Genomic DNA, 18713 nt, shown 5'->3' with positions numbered 1-18713 from the left:
GGTCTACATCAACTTCATGCACCCGAGCAATTGCTGCACCCTGTCTGATCCGTAAGCTCAGTAAAATTACACACCAGTAACTCAGTCTATCTTACTGGGAGCCCAGTAAACAAGTTATCAGCCACTGTCAGCGAAGGTGATGCTGTGCTCAGGTACTGCTGCAGGCCTGACACACCCTGGACATAAATGTGCCCCCCCCCCCCCGTCTTTGCCCATGACTGTAAAAACATTATTTTACAAAATGTTATTTGACAGGTACATTATTTTAAAGTAGACATGTGTGTCGATCACGAATGGTGTTATATTTCCTCTACCAAGACCAATTAAAGTGGCAATGTGAGCCGCTCTGCAGCTGCGTAGGTCTATCAGCAGAAATATGCTTCGTTGATACCTATTTTACGATAATAAAATGCCTTTCTGTGATGGAGGTATTGTTGTTTTAGGAGATAGTGTTCCACATGGTCGCGGATCGCTGCCGGTCAGCTTTTCCCGGCTCGCCCCCGCCCCCCTCCCCGGCTGCTCTTTGTCTGCCTCAGCCTGCGCCGGAGGGAGACGCTCGGCAGGGAAAATGCAAAACGAGGCCGCCCGGCAGAGCTGACTGGGTGGAGGAAAAAAGCCAAGCCACCCCCCCAGCCCCCCGGCTCCCATACTGCCGATCAGCGGCACAAGCCGAGCCTCCGCCGCCTGTACGAAGAGCAGGGAGCCGGTGCTGCGGATGCCGGTGCATTAAAACGCATTTACGCCGCTTGCGCACCGCTGAGGTTTCACGCTGCTGCGGCTCCTCTTTTTCTCCAGCTCAGCATCCATATTTATCGCATCTCCGGCTCGGCTGCAAGGGAGTGGCCACCGCGGACGGAGTGCAGGGCGCCGTGGAACTGCTCCTCGATCCAGGCGCATCCAGCACCGGGGGAAATACACACTTATACGGGTGAGCTTTTACTCTTATGGATCATTGTACGTCGGTCCTTTGTGGATAAAAAGCAATAATGAGCAAGATGAGGGCGACTGAAAACAATGGGAGCGGGCAAGTGATACAATGTCCAGCGCCCCTGTGCACCGCCTTTATGATAGCCTGGCTTTACATACAGCATTTATTCTCCTCGTGTATATTCCACATTTATATCCAGCACTTATACTCCTTTATATAATATTAACAACAAGCACAAATTCATTTTAATTAATGATACAGAGTGTCTAGCACCCCGGTTCACCACCTTTTTGATAGTCTGGTTTTAAATACACCTTCTTTACTCCTTTATATAGTATTAACAACAAACACAGATGCATTTTCCTATACAATGATCATGCATTTTAATTAATGACACAGAGTATCCAGCGCCCCTGTGCACCGCCTTTGGGACTGGCTTTAAATATACCCGTTTATATGCTGTAGTCTTCACAAAGACAACTGCATTTTCCGCTTCTCTGGTCATGCATTTTAATTGTAAAATAGGGATACATGACAGCAAATACAGGTCCGGCCTCTTCGGCGCTGTAAGGTAGGATTTGACAGATTTTATATCAGGTGAAATATAACGCAGCCTAAGGGAAATACGGAAAATCAAACGGTGACTGTGTCCTCTAAAGCCGGTAAGATGCTAAACCCAGCGTTATTAGTGCTGTGCGTAAGGCGCAGGCTCGCTGTGTTGAAATATAATGCCGATCACTGCATTGTCCTGAAATGATCAGCTTGGTTTTATTTGATCAAAATGTGTAAGGCGTCACAGCGCGATGATTTTGGTTTCCAGGCGGTGTAGGACTGACGTAGGATTCTCTCTCTCTCTATATATATATATATTACATATAATATAACGTGATGCCCTCAAATTTTGTATGGTCAGTGATGTTAAATAGTTCCGGATTTTAACTGATGCACACGGGTAGGTAAAAAGCAGACAAGATACATTTCAGTAGTGCCATTGTAGCATGTGACAGGAAATCGACTGTCATTTAAAATTACGTTTTTAAATCTTAAAAAATAAAAAAATAAAAATCGGCCTGCTGCTGTCAGAGGAGCTGCAGGCTAATTCGTGGCCTTCGCAGGAGACACTCCTGGACAACATGTCGCCGGCAGTGTTTCCAGTAAGTTCCCATGTGTAGTTTCACAGTTAGGCGACAGAGAGACTGGGGACGTGGGCAGGGTGCTGCCGGCTTTTGGGGGCCGTGTGCATCCAGGCTCCAGCGGGCAGCACTGTAACTGGCTGTGATTTCTGCGCCTCTTTCCCTCTGGCTGTCCGGCTCAAGGTGACACCTGGACTCTCCCCAGAGTCTCTCCGGAGTCGCTCCGATTGCAGTGTTGGAACAATGGCCCCCGCTTCTGCCTGCCTGAGCTACATGTGCGCCCCGTACCCACATTGCAGTTTGTTTCACAGGGAAATGGCTGGGAAGAGCCAGATCTCCGAGGCCTGACAGGTTTCATTGCCACTGACGCCGCTGGGCATTTGCGGCATAGAGAACAGAACATGCTGAAACCCAGCGGCCTGAAGATCCCTGGGAGGACCCCCAAGCATGCCAGTCCGGTGGGCCGCACCTCGGCCGGCTCGGCAGCCGGCGCCGGCACGCAGAAGGACAGTAAGTCTCAGCAACTGTCACCTTATTTAGCTCAGCTCTTACAGTGGCGTCTTTTTAATCAAGCAGGAAATTGCCTTTTGTTTGCATCTACAAGGAACTTGTTTTTCCCCTTAAACTGGAGTGCTCAACCTTTGATGTAAAGTTTTCCATTTCTCAGTAGTTTTGTTTGTTCGTTTTAAAATAGCCATCCATCCATTTTCTATAAACATGCACTCAGGGTCAGGGTTAGGAAGATCTGGGAAACCGTCCCAGGAAATGGAAGGCAGGGGACACCCTGGATGGGATACCATCATTTTAATGGGATATAACTAGTCTCTTGGGAGCTGAATGGCTGGATCTGAAATGCCAGTCCGGCTGCAGTTGTGGCATTACTGTGTACCCCCAGTTGTTTACTTGGGAGAGTAATATCCCAAGGTGAAATGGCTCTCAGTGGAATGCTCTATTACATCGCTTAAGAAGACAGGAAATAGAATGGCTCTCAGTGGAATTAAGTATAACATCACTCAGGAGGGCAGGAAGTAGAATGTCTTTCAGTGGAATACAGTGTGACATCGCTCAGGAGGGCAGGAAGTAGAATGTCTTTCAGTGGAATACAGTGTAACATCACTTAGGAGGACAGGAAGTAGAATGTCTTTCAGTGGAATACAGTGTGACATCGCTCAGGAGGGCAGGAAGTAGAATGTCTTTCAGTGGAATACAGTGTAACATCACTTAGGAGGACAGGAAGTAGAATGTCTTTCAGTGGAATACAGTGTGACATCGCTCAGGAGGGCAGGAAGTAGAATGTCTTTCAGTGGAATACAGTGTAACATCACTTAGGAGGACAGGAAGTAGAATGTCTTTCAGTGGAATACAGTGTGACATCGCTCAGGAGGGCAGGAAGTAGAGTGTCTTTCAGTGGAATACAGTGTAACATCACTTAGGAGGACAGGAAGTAGAATGTCTTTCAGTGGAATACAGTGTGACATCGCTCAGGAGGACAGGAAGTAGAATTTCTTTCAGTGGAATACAGTTTGACATCGCTCAGGAGGACAGGAAATAGAATGTCTTTCAGTGGAATACAGTGTGACATCCCTTAGGAGGACAGGAAGTAGAATGTCTTTCAGTGGAATACAGTGTGACATCGCTCAGGAGGACAGGAAGTAGAATGTCTTTCAGTGGAATACAGTGTGACATCACTTAGGAGGACAGGAAGTAGAATGTCTTTCAGTGGAATACAGTGTGACATCGCTCAGGAGGACAGGAAGTAGAATGTCTTTCAGTGGAATACAGTGTGACATCCCTTAGGAGGACAGGAAGTAGAATGTCTTTCAGTGGAATACAGTGTGACATCGCTCAGGAGGACAGGAAGTAGAATGTCTTTCAGTGGAATACAGTGTGACATCACTTAGGAGGACAGGAAGTAGAATGTCTTTCAGTGGAATACAGTGTGACATCCCTTAGGAGGACAGGAAGTAGAATGTCTTTCAGTGGAATACAGTGTGACATCACTTAGGAGGACAGGAAGTAGAATGTCTTTCAGTGGAATACAGTTTGACATCGCTCAGGAGGACAGGAAATAGAATGTCTTTCTATTGCGATGTGCTATAATACTAATAATGAATAATATGTAGAATATGACCTATTTTCCTTCAGATAGAATAATCTATGCATACTGATGCAAAACACCAGTATCTCCATGCATTTTGACCAATCAGATGGTGGTGACACAACCATCTCGGTTTAGTCACACTTTTGTTCCTGCTAGTAAGCACGGCCATGTCAGCGTGGGTACGGCTGGCATAATTAACAATGGAAAACCACCAGTTTGCGTTGCAGCTTGGGTAGGATATGGTTCTTGGTGGCAAATAATTCATGTCAGTTCTTACACGATGGTCCATCGACTGATGCATTTTTACAGTTGGATGTTTACACCTGTGAAAGTGTACTGTTAAATACTGATTTTCCTCTCTTGAAACCTCAGCTTTGTGAGTCAGAATCCCTTGCCTTTTGGCAGCCAATGGAGTTGCTTGACAAACAGCTGTTACTGATTTACAACCAACTGCATGTCTGCTTTTTGTGTTCCAAAGCCGCACAAACAATGAGGAGAGGCCTATGGTGTGGGTATTTGGAACAATTACTCAGTTAGGTTATGGCCTTTGGTCTGCATTTATGTTCATAATAAAAGTCCTTTATAATAGACGTTTTGAGCCTTTCAAAAAGGAATAAAGTCTTTGATAGTCCAGTTTACAAATATGCAGGTGTTTTTGTAAATTAGTCAGAATATTGCTTTTTGGTGCATGCAGTACACGTCTTCACATTTAGGCAGGGTGCAAGCATTCTTAAATGTTGTCCTGGCAGTGTTCTGGACACCCCTGTGACTGTTTTGTGCCAAGCATTCTGAGAGGAAGTGCAGTGATTTAGGAATGTCACCTTGCTTGTTGATGGTGACGCTTCCCGTTCTCCCGCCTGCCCTGACCCGTCCCTGTGAGTGTGAACACGCTCCCATCACAGTGACAAGGTCTCTGTCTACGAGCCTCGTCTGTATCAAGCACATCGGTCAGCCAGCAGTGTCAGTGCAGCGTATTCAATGTCAATCTGTCTCGGAATTTGGGCGTCCGGGGCCCTCTTGTAGAATTAGCGTGATGAATCGTCGTGACGGTGGGCTGTTTGCCACTCAGGGGCTCCCAGCTGCTGGATTTGTCCTTGTTCTTGCTGTCATTGCTGCTGCAGACAGTGTAGGTCACATGATTTCGCCTTTAAGACCCTTTAAAGACAGCACCGGTATTCTTCAGTGCGTTGGGATACCAGTCGATTCACGTTTTCGCAACGTTCCTAAAATAAACTGCCATTCCTCATCGGCAGGGGTCATGTGCAGGGGGCTACTTCCATTTCGGCCTGAGATCCTGCATTCCCAGTTGTGTTTGTTGAGCTGCTGGGTTTCGATCCGGTGGTTGGCAGGTCGGTTTCCTCCTGGGCTCCATGTGAGCCAGTGTGCTGCAGTGCTGAGCTCACACTCTGGGCTGATAAAGCCGCTGTGTCTGACGCTCTAGTGCTTGACAGGAAGACGGGCACTAGTCCTTGAAGTTGGAAACTTTCCATGGATCCCTTAGCACTGTCCTTGAAGTTGGAAACTTTCCATGGGAATTAATGGGAATGTATGGAAATTAATGGGAATATAAGGGAATAAACTGGAAATTAGCAAAATTATAGGTTAGCCTGTAACAGGGAACTTAAATGTAGTTGAAAAAAACATCTTGTAGCATAATCTTGGTTAAAACAACCATATTTAATGCAAAAAAAATATTATTTTTTTTATTTATATCACAAATGTTTGCATGCATTCTGCTTATGACAGAACAAAATATGTTTGTATATGATACAGTTTGTACAAATTACCCCAAATTTCTAGTTAATTCCCATTAATTTCCATATATTCCTGCTAATTCCCATGGAAAGTTTCCAGCCTGGAATATTTCCAAAATTCTCCGGCTTAACTTCCCATGTAATTGAAAGTTTCTGGAAAGTTTGCAGAAATTTACCATAAATTGTCTGCCCCTTTGCAATCCTGAAGGATCACATTTGGGCAAATAACTGCACCTCATGTTTCTTTAAAAAGGCGCTCTCTGTAAACCATGTTTAAACCCAGCTGCTGCGGCAGTAGGGGCATTAAGTCATAGCTGCTCTAAATTACTCTTAGCAGGAAGTACTTTGACAGCGATTTCCTGTTCATCATCCTTATGCTTCACTAAAGCAGTGACAAGCAGACCCCCACTGAACGGGTTAAACTGCTGCGAAGTCACAGCAGAAGTGCATTGCAGAATCTGAAGTGTGCCTGCAAGCAGTAATTTAATCGGCCTTACAGTCAAATAATTTGCTGTGTTACACTTCTGCTAACCATTGGACACATGAATGCCTGTGTTCAAGAACTTTTTTGTAAACATTGGTGATTTTAAAATAATGAGATAGACTCCCCAGCTGAGCGTGTCTCCTGAGTGTGTGGGAGTTACACAGGAAGCATTACTCAGAGACAGCATAAACGGAGAAGCCTTAGCATGTTAATGCCCGAGAGAGTCCCCATTAAGGGCAGTTTAGCTTCCCTGTCACTGGCTTTGCCCTGGCCCCGGCCCGTGGACCGAGCAGGCTTCAAATTACATCCCCCCCCCCCGACTGAGGGTAGCGGTGGGGTCATTGTGCGCTTCTAGTGAATGGAGGAATTCACAGAGTGGGTGGTGACCGGGAACAATAGTGAAAATGAGGCCTGTGTTCCCCCTCTCCTCACACGGCTCGTTTTGCCTGATCTCCCGTCGCCCTGGAAACCGGGTTGGCCGGCCAAGCAGTGTGGCAACAAGACATGGGGAGGCAGGGAGGGATTTGGTGTCTGCTGCAAGGCCTGTGCTCTTCATCCGCACTCCGTGCTTTACCTGCTGGGGGGGGGGGGGGGGGGAGCACGTTTATCACAATGTCAGGTTGATAAAACTAACATGCATAGTGTTTACAAATCAGGGTCATTGACACAGGTGGGAGCAGTAGGAGTAGAGATCAGTGGAACACAGCACTAACCGCTAAAACTTTATGCTAATGATTAGTGCTAAAATCACGAGTCATCATCTGAACGCATCCAGTACACTCTTGAGAAAATACTGCTTGAGGACTCGGTATGGCTTAGGGTCCGCGCTGCAGTGGGCCTGTGCTGATCGGTACGGTCAGGTACTGCCACTGCTTTTCCCCTCAGAGAACCGGCAGTGTTTCTTACATGTCAGCACTGCATAGCAAGTGGAGTACTGGCATCTGTTATTTCGCATGTTAGGCACTGATTAGTGTTAAGATGAAGTATGAAATCGGGATGTGCATCTCCCTGTGTAAGGCGACACAATACACATCTCGATGCATTTGCCAGTGATCCAATATGTTAAAGATTCACATGAAGCAACTACTATTGTGACACGATACGATTCACCCTATTGTGATGCAGTGCAATTCGATGTGATGCATCCCCGGACAAGCCTTCAACTCCCGCGACACTTGCGGGGAATTGGCCACTGACAGCACTGGAGAGATGAGAGTGTGCTTGTGAAACAGTTTATAGAGGGGGAATCAATCTGAATATTAAAAAACTGGTCAGAAATTATTGGTCACATTTCTAAATGAGGCATATGGGCTCTACTAGTAATCCAGGCTGGGACCCTCCTGTCCTGACACTCTGCGTTGTGGTGTGTTGGTGATGTCATGTAGCGTGGTGAGGGAGGTGCAGGCTCAGGCAACACAGCAGCAGTAACTTCAGGGGTTCTGACCTGGCGGGGTGTGTGATATCTGGAGGTGAATATGACTTAGAATTTAGAGATCAGTGGTCATTGTTGACACACCACAGCACACAGTGCGCAACAACGAAATGTGTCCTCTGTATTTAACCCATATGTGACTTGTGTGACATAGCAGGGGGCAGCTAATTCAGCACCCGGGGAGCAGTGCTTGGGGGCGGTGCCTTACTCAGCATACCTCAGTGGTGCCTTGCTGGTCGGGGATTCAAACCTGCAATCTTTCAATTACAAGTGTGCTTCCCTAACCATCAAGCCACCACTGCCCACCAAAATAAAACAACAAAATAAAAATGAAGACAGTAAAATGATTTAACTCACTATTCTGCATTAATAAATCGGATTTTACAGATGCAAAGATGTTAGAAACGATGTATCTCGAGTTCATCCCAAATTGTATCCAGTCCACACCTTTCTTATCGAGGCAGTCGCATCGTGAGCTTTTATGCCGGTGCACCGATGCGAGTTGGTGAACCTTACCATCCCTAATATGAAACTGGTTTTGCTGGTTTTGTTTGCACTGGCATTCATGCTGGAAAATGTGAAAGAATCCATAAGTTGGAATTCTTTTTGGAGCCATGGAAGATATTTGATCAAAGAGCGTGAGGTAAATTCAGATATGTATTGTAAACTCTAGTTAAATATGCGTTAAGGTAGCTGATGTAATGGCCAGAGCTGGAACGGAAATTAATCAGCATATTCACGTGTTCAGTAATAGGTAGTCACCGGAATAAAATAATTAAAAAAATAAAATATAATTTAAAAAATAAAATATTTTCTTTTCATATTTGGTATTTTTTACTATTTACTGCAAAAAACGTTACAAAAACCTGTAACCAATGGAATGTTACAATTGTCTTTATCCGAGAAAGCAGATGAAACTGCTGTTTTTAGCAGTATTATGAAAATGTAATGAAATGTAATGCAAATGAAATGGAAGTGAACATAAAATTATGTGTGAGTAGTGACCTCACAGATATGTCCAGTCTTCTTGTGAACGAGGAGTAATGACCTCACAGATATGTCCACTCCTCTTGTGAACAAGGAGTAATGACCTCACAGATATGTTTCCTAGGCATGTGAGCATGGTGAGCATAGAATAATGACCTCACAGATATGTTCACTGCTCATATGAACATGGAGCAATGGCCTCACATAGACTATATGGACAAAAGCATTGGGACACCTATCCATTACACCTACAGGAATTTTTTGACATCCCATTCTAAATCCACAGACATCAATATGGAGTTGTCCCCCCCCTTTGCAGCTATAACAGCTGCCACTCTTCTGGGAAGGCTTTCCACAAGTTTATGGAGTATGTCTGTTGGAATTTTTGCCCATTTATCCAGAAGAGCATGGCGTGAAGGCCTGGCTCACAATCTCCCTTCAAGTCCATCCCAAAGGTGTTTGATGGGGTTGAGGTCAGGGCTCTGTGTGGGCCAGTCAAGTTCTTCCACACCAAACTCACTCAACCATGTCTTCATGGACCTTGCTTTGTGCACTGAGACACAGTCATGCTGAAACAGAAAAGGACCTTCCCCAAGCTGTTCCCACAAGTTGGAAGCATAGAATTGTCTAAATTATCTTGGTATGCTGAAGCATTAAGAGTTCCCTTTGCTGTAATTAGAGGACCCAGCCCAACCGCTGAAAAACAATGCCAAACATACCATTATCCCTCCTCCAAACTTTAGAGTTGGTGCAATGCAGTCAGGCAGGAATCATTGTCCTGGCTTCCGCCAAACCCAGACTCAGACAGACAATACGTTTCCACAGAACATGTTTCCACTGCTCCAGAGTCCAGTGGCAGCATGTTTTACACCCCACTGCATCTGATGGTTAGAATTGCACTTGGTGGTGTGAGGCTTGCAAGTAGCTGTTAGGCTGTGGAAGGCAGCTCCCAGCGCACAGTTTTTGTGCTGGGGTTAATGCCAGTGGAAATTTATAGTATGGGATAGACAGTAGTCATGTGCATTACAGTACATATAATAAATCGCATGTGCAGCAGTCTAAAACAAAGGGGTATCAGAAAGGTCTTTGTTTTAAAGGATGATGACCTGAGGAAAGGGGCTCTGGAGGTGGCGGTTGGTCGGAGTTTTTAGGGCTGATCAGGGTGTGAGGGGTTGGCTGCGATTTTCCTCGCCCTCTTCTTCATCCTGGATGAGTCGAGGTCTTTGATGGTCAAGACCCAACAGCTGATGATTTTCTCTGCACGTCCCGCCAATTTATTTGCAGTTAAATCTAAGATAGCTTGAATTTAAGATCTGGGTAATTTAATGCACTGCAGAAGAGCTGTGCTGTTTAGTTGACATTTCAGGGACTCCTCAGTGATCTTGTGTGCTGCATTTATGCACTGCTCTTTCCATTATATGAGAACATATGGGGTGAATTGGGCCATAAATGTAGTGTAGCGCCCCCCTCTCCCCCAAATGGAGTGGCAGGGCCCAGCCCCCCAAACCCCCTCATGGCAATTAGGGGAGGAGACCATATGTTTAAGAATCTGTGTACCCGCTTGGTAGCCTAATACTGTCATGGCTGTAACGTCTCCTGCGTCATTACAAGCATAAGCCCTCTAGGTGTCACTGCTGAGTTTGTGAGAGCACTCCATGGTGACCCAGATTCAGCACCCATGGAGTGAATGGCAGATATGTACCAAGCTTTGTAGATGAATGCCTTATTGTATAAGGCTTCTGACATTTTTGCCCATCAGCTCATTTATGACATTTAGCGGTATTAGACTCTTCAGTCCCTGCATACAAACCAGAGGTGGAAATTTCAGGTCCAGAAAGCAAAAATCCAGACCAAGATTTTGTTTCAACCAACCAGTTGACTATAAAGAGTCACAATCACAGAATAGTCAACTGGTTGGATTTTTGCTTTCTGGACCTGAAATTTCCACCTCTGATATAAAACCAGCAGCATGATTCACTTTGCTGAGGATTCTGTGAACTCTGTCTGTTTCCATGTTGGCCTTTTCACTTTAATGCCTGGATTCGGGTGTCATTATGATGGGGAAGCTACAGAATCAGGCATCAACCTGCTGTCTCTCTCTCTGCCCCAGGTCCCCCCCACAAACAGAGCACCGCAGCCCCCAGCAGCACCTCTGACAAATCCAGCAGCAAGGTGTCGGAGGTGGGGGACGATGTGCTGGGTGACTTTGTGGTCGGCGAGCGGGTATGGGTCAACGGGGTGAAGCCGGGCTGCATCCATTACCTGGGAGAGACCCAGTTTGCCCCGGGACAATGGGCAGGGGTGGTTCTGAACGAGCCAGTGGGCAAAAACGACGGCTCCGTTGGCGGCGTGCGCTACTTCGAGTGCCAGCCCATGCAGGGCATCTTCACGCGGCCCTCCAAGCTGACCCGGCAGCCCATGGCAGACGCCAGCGATGCCCATTCCACGGACTCCCTTACCGCACAGAACCTGACGCTCCACGGTGGTTCCACCCCCTCAGCCCAGCGGGTTGGGGTGCCCCTGCGGGAGGGCATGCTCAACAGCTCTGTCAAAACGGGCAACGAGTCCGGCTCCAACATGTCTGACAGCGGCTCCGTCAAGAAGGGGGGCGATAAGGATCTCCGCGTGGGGGACCGTGTGCTGGTGAGTCCTGACCGCCGCTTGCACTCCTGTGGTCTGCGGTTACTCGGGACGGCAATGGCACAGCAATGGCTATACTTGGTATTAATATCCAAGAAAGCTCTGCAACATTGACAGTTTGTACTCCAGCTAGCTAAATAAATACAGTACAATAACACATCTTTATATGTCCATTACGTGCAGGTAATTTGTCATTGTTTGAAGAGTATTGACTCCATTGGTCCCAACGATTCATGCCAGTATAGTAATAGAGGCAACTGTAAATACTTCAAAGTATTCAAAATTATTAAATGACCTATATGTGTGTGCACATATCTTAAGTGATATGTCTGTATCTTAAGTGAAAGGTCACTGCCTCCCATGAAAGACCATCCACATTCTGATACGTAGAGCACAACCCTGACTGATGGCTCCCAAGGACACAGATGGCTGTGGGCTATCAATTCAAAAGACGTAAAGGATGGGGAACTCTGTTCACCAACACATGTGCTAAAAGCTCTCCAAGCCATCGATACAGTCGATCTGAGGGGATTGCCGTCTCGAGCAATCCCCACTCCATCCTTACTCACTACAGACAAGCGTGAGCATTGACAAACCTTCACCAGCGCAGGCTAGCTGAGTAAATCCCTGAGATTTTCCTTCAGAGGCAAGGCAGTCTATGTGATGCCGTAGATTTCTCCACTAATTCCCTCAGTGTTTCATTAAGCAGGATCGTTGACAGCCACATATGTTTCTTAATGAGGGTTTATAACCTTTAGCATTTCACATAGCATTTAGCATTTCCACCTTTACTGCTATATTTACATATATTCATATCTATTTATAGTTATACTTATGTTACCTGCACTTTAAATATAAAGCTCTGTCATCACATGCACATGTACAGTTTTTCACCATAAATTATTTCCTATATTAGTTCTTCTGGTGGACTTCAGTATTCCTCTACATTTTTTGTTATTGTATCTTACTTATTGTAAGATTTTTTTTTTTTTACTTTTGACTTATTCTTAATTCTATTTTTGATTTGATTTGCACAGTCTAAGGGTCGCTCAGGGTACATTTCAGTACATGCTATACTTGTATAACCATGTATGTGACATATAAAGTATAAGTATAGATAAGTCTAACGTCACCTGATGAGGGGATAATAACTGATTCTTTGCTTGGATGGTTTTGTCATAAGAGACCCAAACAACACAATCATTCGACATCATTTATAAGGCTACCTATCCTGAGAGTCTGTTTATGCCGAGGATATAAGAGAGCAGTCCACCTGCAGATTTCCTTCTGCGAATTCTCTCCCATGTAAGATTCAAGCATCACGCCTCTTAATTACTTAAAGGATGGAGTGAATGACCCTGCCAAATATGGAAAGAATCAAGTCAGTGACACTGGGAGTCCTTGTCTTAAATCACAGTCTGCTGGTCCAATATTTGACCTTTGTGTCTCCCGACGGACCACAGTGGATAACCATTTTCCAAACCCTTTATCACTTGGCTTGTGTGGCATCCCATGGAGATAATTCTCCCCGTTTCACCGGATCTTGTTACCCATCGCTTGATCAGGCTGCAGAGCTGTGATCCTGAAATAGGAGAAGACCCTGTTTTATGTCCCCGAAGAGGCTCCGTTTACGGCTGTGATTGGACAGTCAGGGTTTCAGAGGAAGACGAGGTTCCCTGCTAGAGCAGAAACAAAGCTGGCAGTAAGTGGCTGTTCTCTGTGGCTGTAGCTGACTTTACAGGCACTCAGTCATTTGATCAATTAGCAGTTGTCTTAGGTCAGCAAAGGGAGGGAATCAGTGATTTTGCCTCCCCATCCTGATGCAGCTACTGCCCTGCACTTTGCAGTATTGTAATCTATACTACCCCCATTTTCAGCTAAATCAAGCCTTGCTCACTTTTCTTGGCAATATAGTCGGGTTAACTAAATCTAGATGGCAAACTGCACAAATGTATCTTGACTCTTGTAAGTGTGTATATGACAAGAGATGACCTTTCGCCATCCTATTTTGACATATAACTAGCCGACAGTAAAAACGAAGGAGGTACCAGAATACTATTGCTGGCAGTATTCCTACTCTGGGTTTCTGTATCCTTTTACCATGAGCATGCAGCGAGTCTCTGAAGGGGAGCCCAATGTCAGTTCGGCTCTTTGGGACGATGGTGTTTGAGGTGCTGGACATGTAAATGGTGTGTTGAAATTTCAGGAGGCTCACCGATTTAGCCCCGAAACTGATACTTTACCTGAATGCAGATATATGGGGTGGGGGTAGGGGTGGGGGGTGTGCTGGGAGGGGCAGCGTGCAGAACCATAATCTATGAGTATTCCCTATAATAAGGTCATTAGCACAAAAAAATGAATAATTTAGGTGAAACTTTGACTGTGGGTCTTACTTTGTCAAAGAAGGTCACAGCAAACCCCCCCAGGTCACTCAGCACCTCATGTGTGCCGGCCTTTTGTTTGAATTCCTCCCTGGGTAACTGCACCAGCACCTCCTCTATACTAGCCATTCATTTGAGAACCTCCCCAGGTAACTCTGCCAACACCTCCTCTATACCAGTCATTCACTTGCAAACCTCCCTGGGTAACTCAGCGAGTACCTCCTCTACGGTAGCCGCTTGTTTGCAAACCTCCCTGGGTAACTCAGCGAGTACCTCCTCTACGGTAGCCCCTTCTTTGCAAACCTCCCTGGGTAACTCTGCGAGTACCTCCTCTACGGTAGCCCCTTCTTTGCAAACCTCCCTGGGTAACTCTGCGAGTACCTCCTCTACGGTAGCCCCTTCTTTGCAAACCTCCCTGGGTAACTCTGCGAGTACCTCCTCTACGGTAGCCCCTTCTTTGCAAACCTCCCTGGGTAACTCTGCGAGTACCTCCTCTACGGTAGCCCCTTCTTTGCAAACCTCCCTGGGTAACTCTGCGAGTACCTCCTCTACGGTAGGCCCTTCTTTGCAAACCTCCCTGGGTAACTCTGCGAGTACCTCCTCTACGGTAGCCCCTTCTTTGCAAACCTCCCTGGGTAACTCTGCGAGTACCTCCTCTACGGTAGCCCCTTCTTTGCAAACCTCCCTGGGTTACTCTGCGAGTACCTCCTCTACAGTAGCGGCTTGTTTGCAGACCTCCCCGGGTAACTCATCCAGCACCTTCTCTCTAATTGCTGTTCATGTGAAGACCACCCTTGGTAATACATCTTCTAAGCTTTGTTTGCAAGCTTTTCGCAGACTGTAATATTCAAGCAAGCTACATGTGGCCCTTAATCTGTAAAAATGTGCTACCAGAGGAAGCTGCCCTGAGAAAGCAGCTGTGAGGGTTGTTAAGGGATTAGAACTTGGGCAGAGTTTTCCTACACCAGACCTTAAACTGTCCTTAACTTTGTTAATGGGGAAAATTGTGTGAAGTGTTCATTCATATAATTACCTGATAATTAACGAGGGAAATGGTGCCTGGCATTTATTTACTTACCTGGTCATGTTCATTCGCTTGATAAATGGCACTTGTGACTAGTAGAAATAGGCCCCGTGTTGATGAAGATAATGTCCTTACATAAACCCAGACGGAAAACCTGACACACACCAAATTCCCCTTGAGTATGATGGGGTCAGTGTCAGCCATTATTACTGTCATTATTACAGTTATAGATACTGTTGTTGTTAGCGTAATTCACCACAACCCTACTCTGAATACGCCTTTAGAAGATGGAGGGATTGACTTGATCGAACAACTTGCCATTTTGCCCATCGGTGCAGCTGAAATAAATGGTACCCCACTATAGCAAGAACTCAATTGGCATTAAACCAGCACACTTTTAGCTACTAGTCTGCTTCTGTAACCAGATCCACTGATGACTAGCCAGCTAACCTCCTTGGGATTATGTGATAGTTATTTACATGTAGGTTTGATGAGGCATGCAGATGGCCTCTACTCTGCTGCTCTGGTGGTCACGGCTTCAGAGCTGGCATGGCACAGCACATGTCTGCCACGTCGAGCATCTGCTCTGGACAGGAAGTGCCTCTGTGTTTACGGCACCCTGCCGCGCAAGTATTCGCCCCCTGGTGGATGGAATGAGAATTGCTGCAAATGGCATGGCTGGATGGGGAAGAAGATTGCCAGAAGCTTTTTGCGCGGCCAGATGGATGTGAACAGGAAGAAGACGTCAGACAGAATCACACAAAGGCTCAAAGTCACATGATCAATGGCGAACAGATTAGCTGGCATGTGAAAAAAAAAACAAAAGTTAGCACAAGCAGATTTTGTAACAGACTGGTGTTCTGTAGTCAATATGACAATGATTTCAAAACATTAAAAAATCTAAAAAGTGAACCAGGACTTTGTATTTGTCGCAACATGAATCAAACTAAAACAAAATAAACATAAATGAATCCCAGTGCTATGGTGGAACTGCTTTAATGCTCAGATCAATAAGCCAGGCTGTTCAGGTAAGGAACGGCCCCTTGGGAATGTTGATGCTTCAGAAGGAGTATAAATATTGCAGGGTTATTCTTCGGAAGGTGCATTTTTGTAATTATTACATTGTGGGGACCAGATTACAAACATTTTTTTCAGTCCCCATAAGGATAACCTCAATTCTATAAAAATCTGTGAATCCAATCAAAAAACTAATAAGGCCAAAATCTTGTATTTTGTTTGGTAACTTATGGTTAAGGTTAGTGTTGGGTGGGGGTTAAGGTTATTATAGGGTTATGCCTATAGAAATGAATGAAGAGTCCCCACAATGATAGGAATATGTGAACTATGTGTGTGTGTGTGTGTGTGTGTGTGTGTGTTTGTAAGCCTTCTTCCTTCATGTGTCCTGTAGTTAAACTTGCAATGTACTCTTCTTAATTTAGCCAAATATTTGCATAGACAACCAGGTTGTATGGGGCGGCGGCCAGGATGACATCAGCCTCTGCTGAAGTTCCTACTGGTTATCCTGTTCCTGTGGTGACAGCTACAGCATCTAATAAGCTGGGTGGGACACTAGAAGAGAAAAGGATTTCTGAAAAATGATCCCAGTCCTGCAACTGTGATTCTCTGTTTTTAAAATTCCCTCACCAGCAAATGAAAGTGGATACAGTCTGTTGAGCTCCAAAACAATTACCCAGCAGGCAGCAGGTTGCAGTCAACCAATCAGGCTTCTCTTGTGATGTGTTTGCATGTACATTAGTCTTTTGGCTTCTGGTATTTTTCAGCTCAACATACAGAATTTATCCAGAAGCTCCAAATCAGCTCTTCTACATATCTGTCTTCCTTCTAAGAAACAAACGTTTCGTTATGCTTAAATCACTTGGCGGTCATTCTGCAACTAGCATATCAGATAAGGATTTTTTTCTCATGGATTATTCTTAGATTCGTATAAATGAATTATTAAATACTGATTCAGACAGGAATAGGGCACATTTTGCCAATTTTTATTATGGGGAAGCTTCTAGAAAGGCCTTGACTGACAGCTAGTGCCAGGTGTCACTTCCTGTTTTTATTTCTTCCTCCAAATCTCCATATTTCAGTCTGCCACTGGTGCAAGTAGCCATGACCTCTTTTCAGACAGTAAATCCCAGGAACGTTGGCTGCCCCGCTTTCCCGGTTTTTTCCAGAATTAAACCACTCCACATTTTTGCTTCCTCTGAGCTCCCTGCCAGACAGTCCACATTTTTGCTCCCTCAAAACAGTAACCTGGACTGTCTGTGGGTCCCCAGAGACCAGACTGGGAAACACTGTGCTAGGAGTTCATATACTTTCCTCATCAATGACCTTGGTCGTTCAGTAAAGATATGGTCAAATAAAATGTAATGTTTGTTGCTTGGTAAATGAAACTGTATTTATTATGACAACTTTGACAAATGTCAGATGGCATTTCAGGAGACATTTCTGCTGAGATCCAGATCATCCCAGAGGGCTGTCCTCAAAGGTCTATATGGCACTGGCCTGTCTGTGGGTGAACCCTTTGCAAATCCAGAAGCTGCTGTGAGCCTTGCCTGTCCACCTGGCAGGTCGGAGGGACCAAGACGGGCGTGGTGCGGTACGTGGGGGAGACGGACTTCGCTAAGGGCGAGTGGTGCGGCGTGGAGCTGGACGAGCCACTGGGGAAGAACGATGGAGCCGTGGCCGGAACCAGGTGCCGGAAATCGTCCTGATTCATGTGTTTAAAGCACACCGTGCATGGCAGGGAGGCAACGTGGCCCAGTCTGCTCCAGCCTGGGATTGTCTGTTTACTGTCCGTTTACTTTGTGGACTTGACTGAGGATTAGTATTAACTTAGCTGTTAGCTGTTAGCTATTTACAGAGAGAGAGAAAGGCTAGGAATTAATCTGATAGAGAACCTTGTGGAAGCTCGCAGCTCGTAAAGCACCACAAAGAAGAGAGTAGAAGCAGAGCTCTACATGCCTGTGTGGTTTAATTGTGCTTCCATGATGGTGTTAGTCGTGTACTGAATGGTACTAAATGTTACTGACGGCCGCACGGTATAGGGTGTTGCAGTTTTGACGGCCATGCAGTGTAGGGTGCAGCAGCACTGAGGGCCGTGCAGTATACGGTGCAGCAGTACTGATAGTTGTGCAGTGAAGGGTGCCACAGCACTGATGGCCATGCAGTGTAGGGTGCTGCAGCACTGACGGCCGTGCAATGAAAGGTGCCACAGTACTGACGATCATACAGTGTAGGGTGCTGCAGCACTGACAGCTATGCAGTTTATGGTGCCGCAGCACTGATGGCCATGCAGTGTAGGATGCCACCGCACTGACGGCCATGCAGTGTAGGGTGCCTCACCACTGATGGCCATGCAGTGCATGGTGCTTCGGTACTGATGGCCATGCAGTTCATATATTAAAATTAGGGTGTCGTAGCACTGACGGCCTGGTCATCCTCCCCGCAGGTACTTCCAGTGCCCCCCCAAGTTCGGCCTCTTTGCCCCCATACACAAGGTGATACGCATTGGCTTCCCATCCACCAGTCCGGCCAAGGCCAAGAAGAGCAAGCGCATGGCCATGGGCGTCTCCTCCCTGGCCCATAGCCCCAGCAGCTCCTCCATCAGCTCTGTCAGCTCTGTCGCCTCCTCGGTGGGCGGGCGGCCCAGCCGCACAGGCTTGGTGAGAGGGGGCCGCGCCACTCTGTGGGCAGGGGGTGATGCCACACCGCTTTCCCTGTCCTCCCTGCTCTCTGTATACCTCCTTGCTCACTGTAACTCCAATCTCACTGTACTCTGTACTCATTGTACCTATATTCTCAATGTACTCCATACTCCCTAAACTCCTTACTGTACCT

General features: G+C 46.2%; 1 protein-coding gene across 3 annotated transcripts in view; it reads left to right on the top strand.

Moving 5' to 3' along the window:
- Positions 1-531: 531 nt before the first annotated feature.
- clip2 (CAP-GLY domain containing linker protein 2) overlaps positions 532-18713 on the top strand; it is a 31421-nt gene continuing 13239 nt past the window's right edge. For all 3 annotated transcript variants that reach the window (XM_023833140.2, XM_023833139.2, XM_023833138.2), the window contains exons 1-5: positions 532-928; positions 2373-2571; positions 10930-11462; positions 17444-17568; positions 18325-18538. In XM_023833140.2, coding sequence (XP_023688908.2) covers positions 2463-2571; positions 10930-11462; positions 17444-17568; positions 18325-18538 — 981 coding nt within the window. In that variant the 5' untranslated portion in view covers positions 532-928; positions 2373-2462. The remainder of the gene's footprint in view (positions 929-2372; positions 2572-10929; positions 11463-17443; positions 17569-18324; positions 18539-18713) is intronic.

This window comes from Paramormyrops kingsleyae, chromosome 6 (assembly GCF_048594095.1).
Source record: "Paramormyrops kingsleyae isolate MSU_618 chromosome 6, PKINGS_0.4, whole genome shotgun sequence".
NCBI lineage: Eukaryota > Metazoa > Chordata > Actinopteri > Osteoglossiformes > Mormyridae > Paramormyrops > Paramormyrops kingsleyae.
The sequence above is the reverse complement of the archived record's forward strand: the minus strand, read 5'-3'. Positions and strand labels throughout refer to the sequence as shown.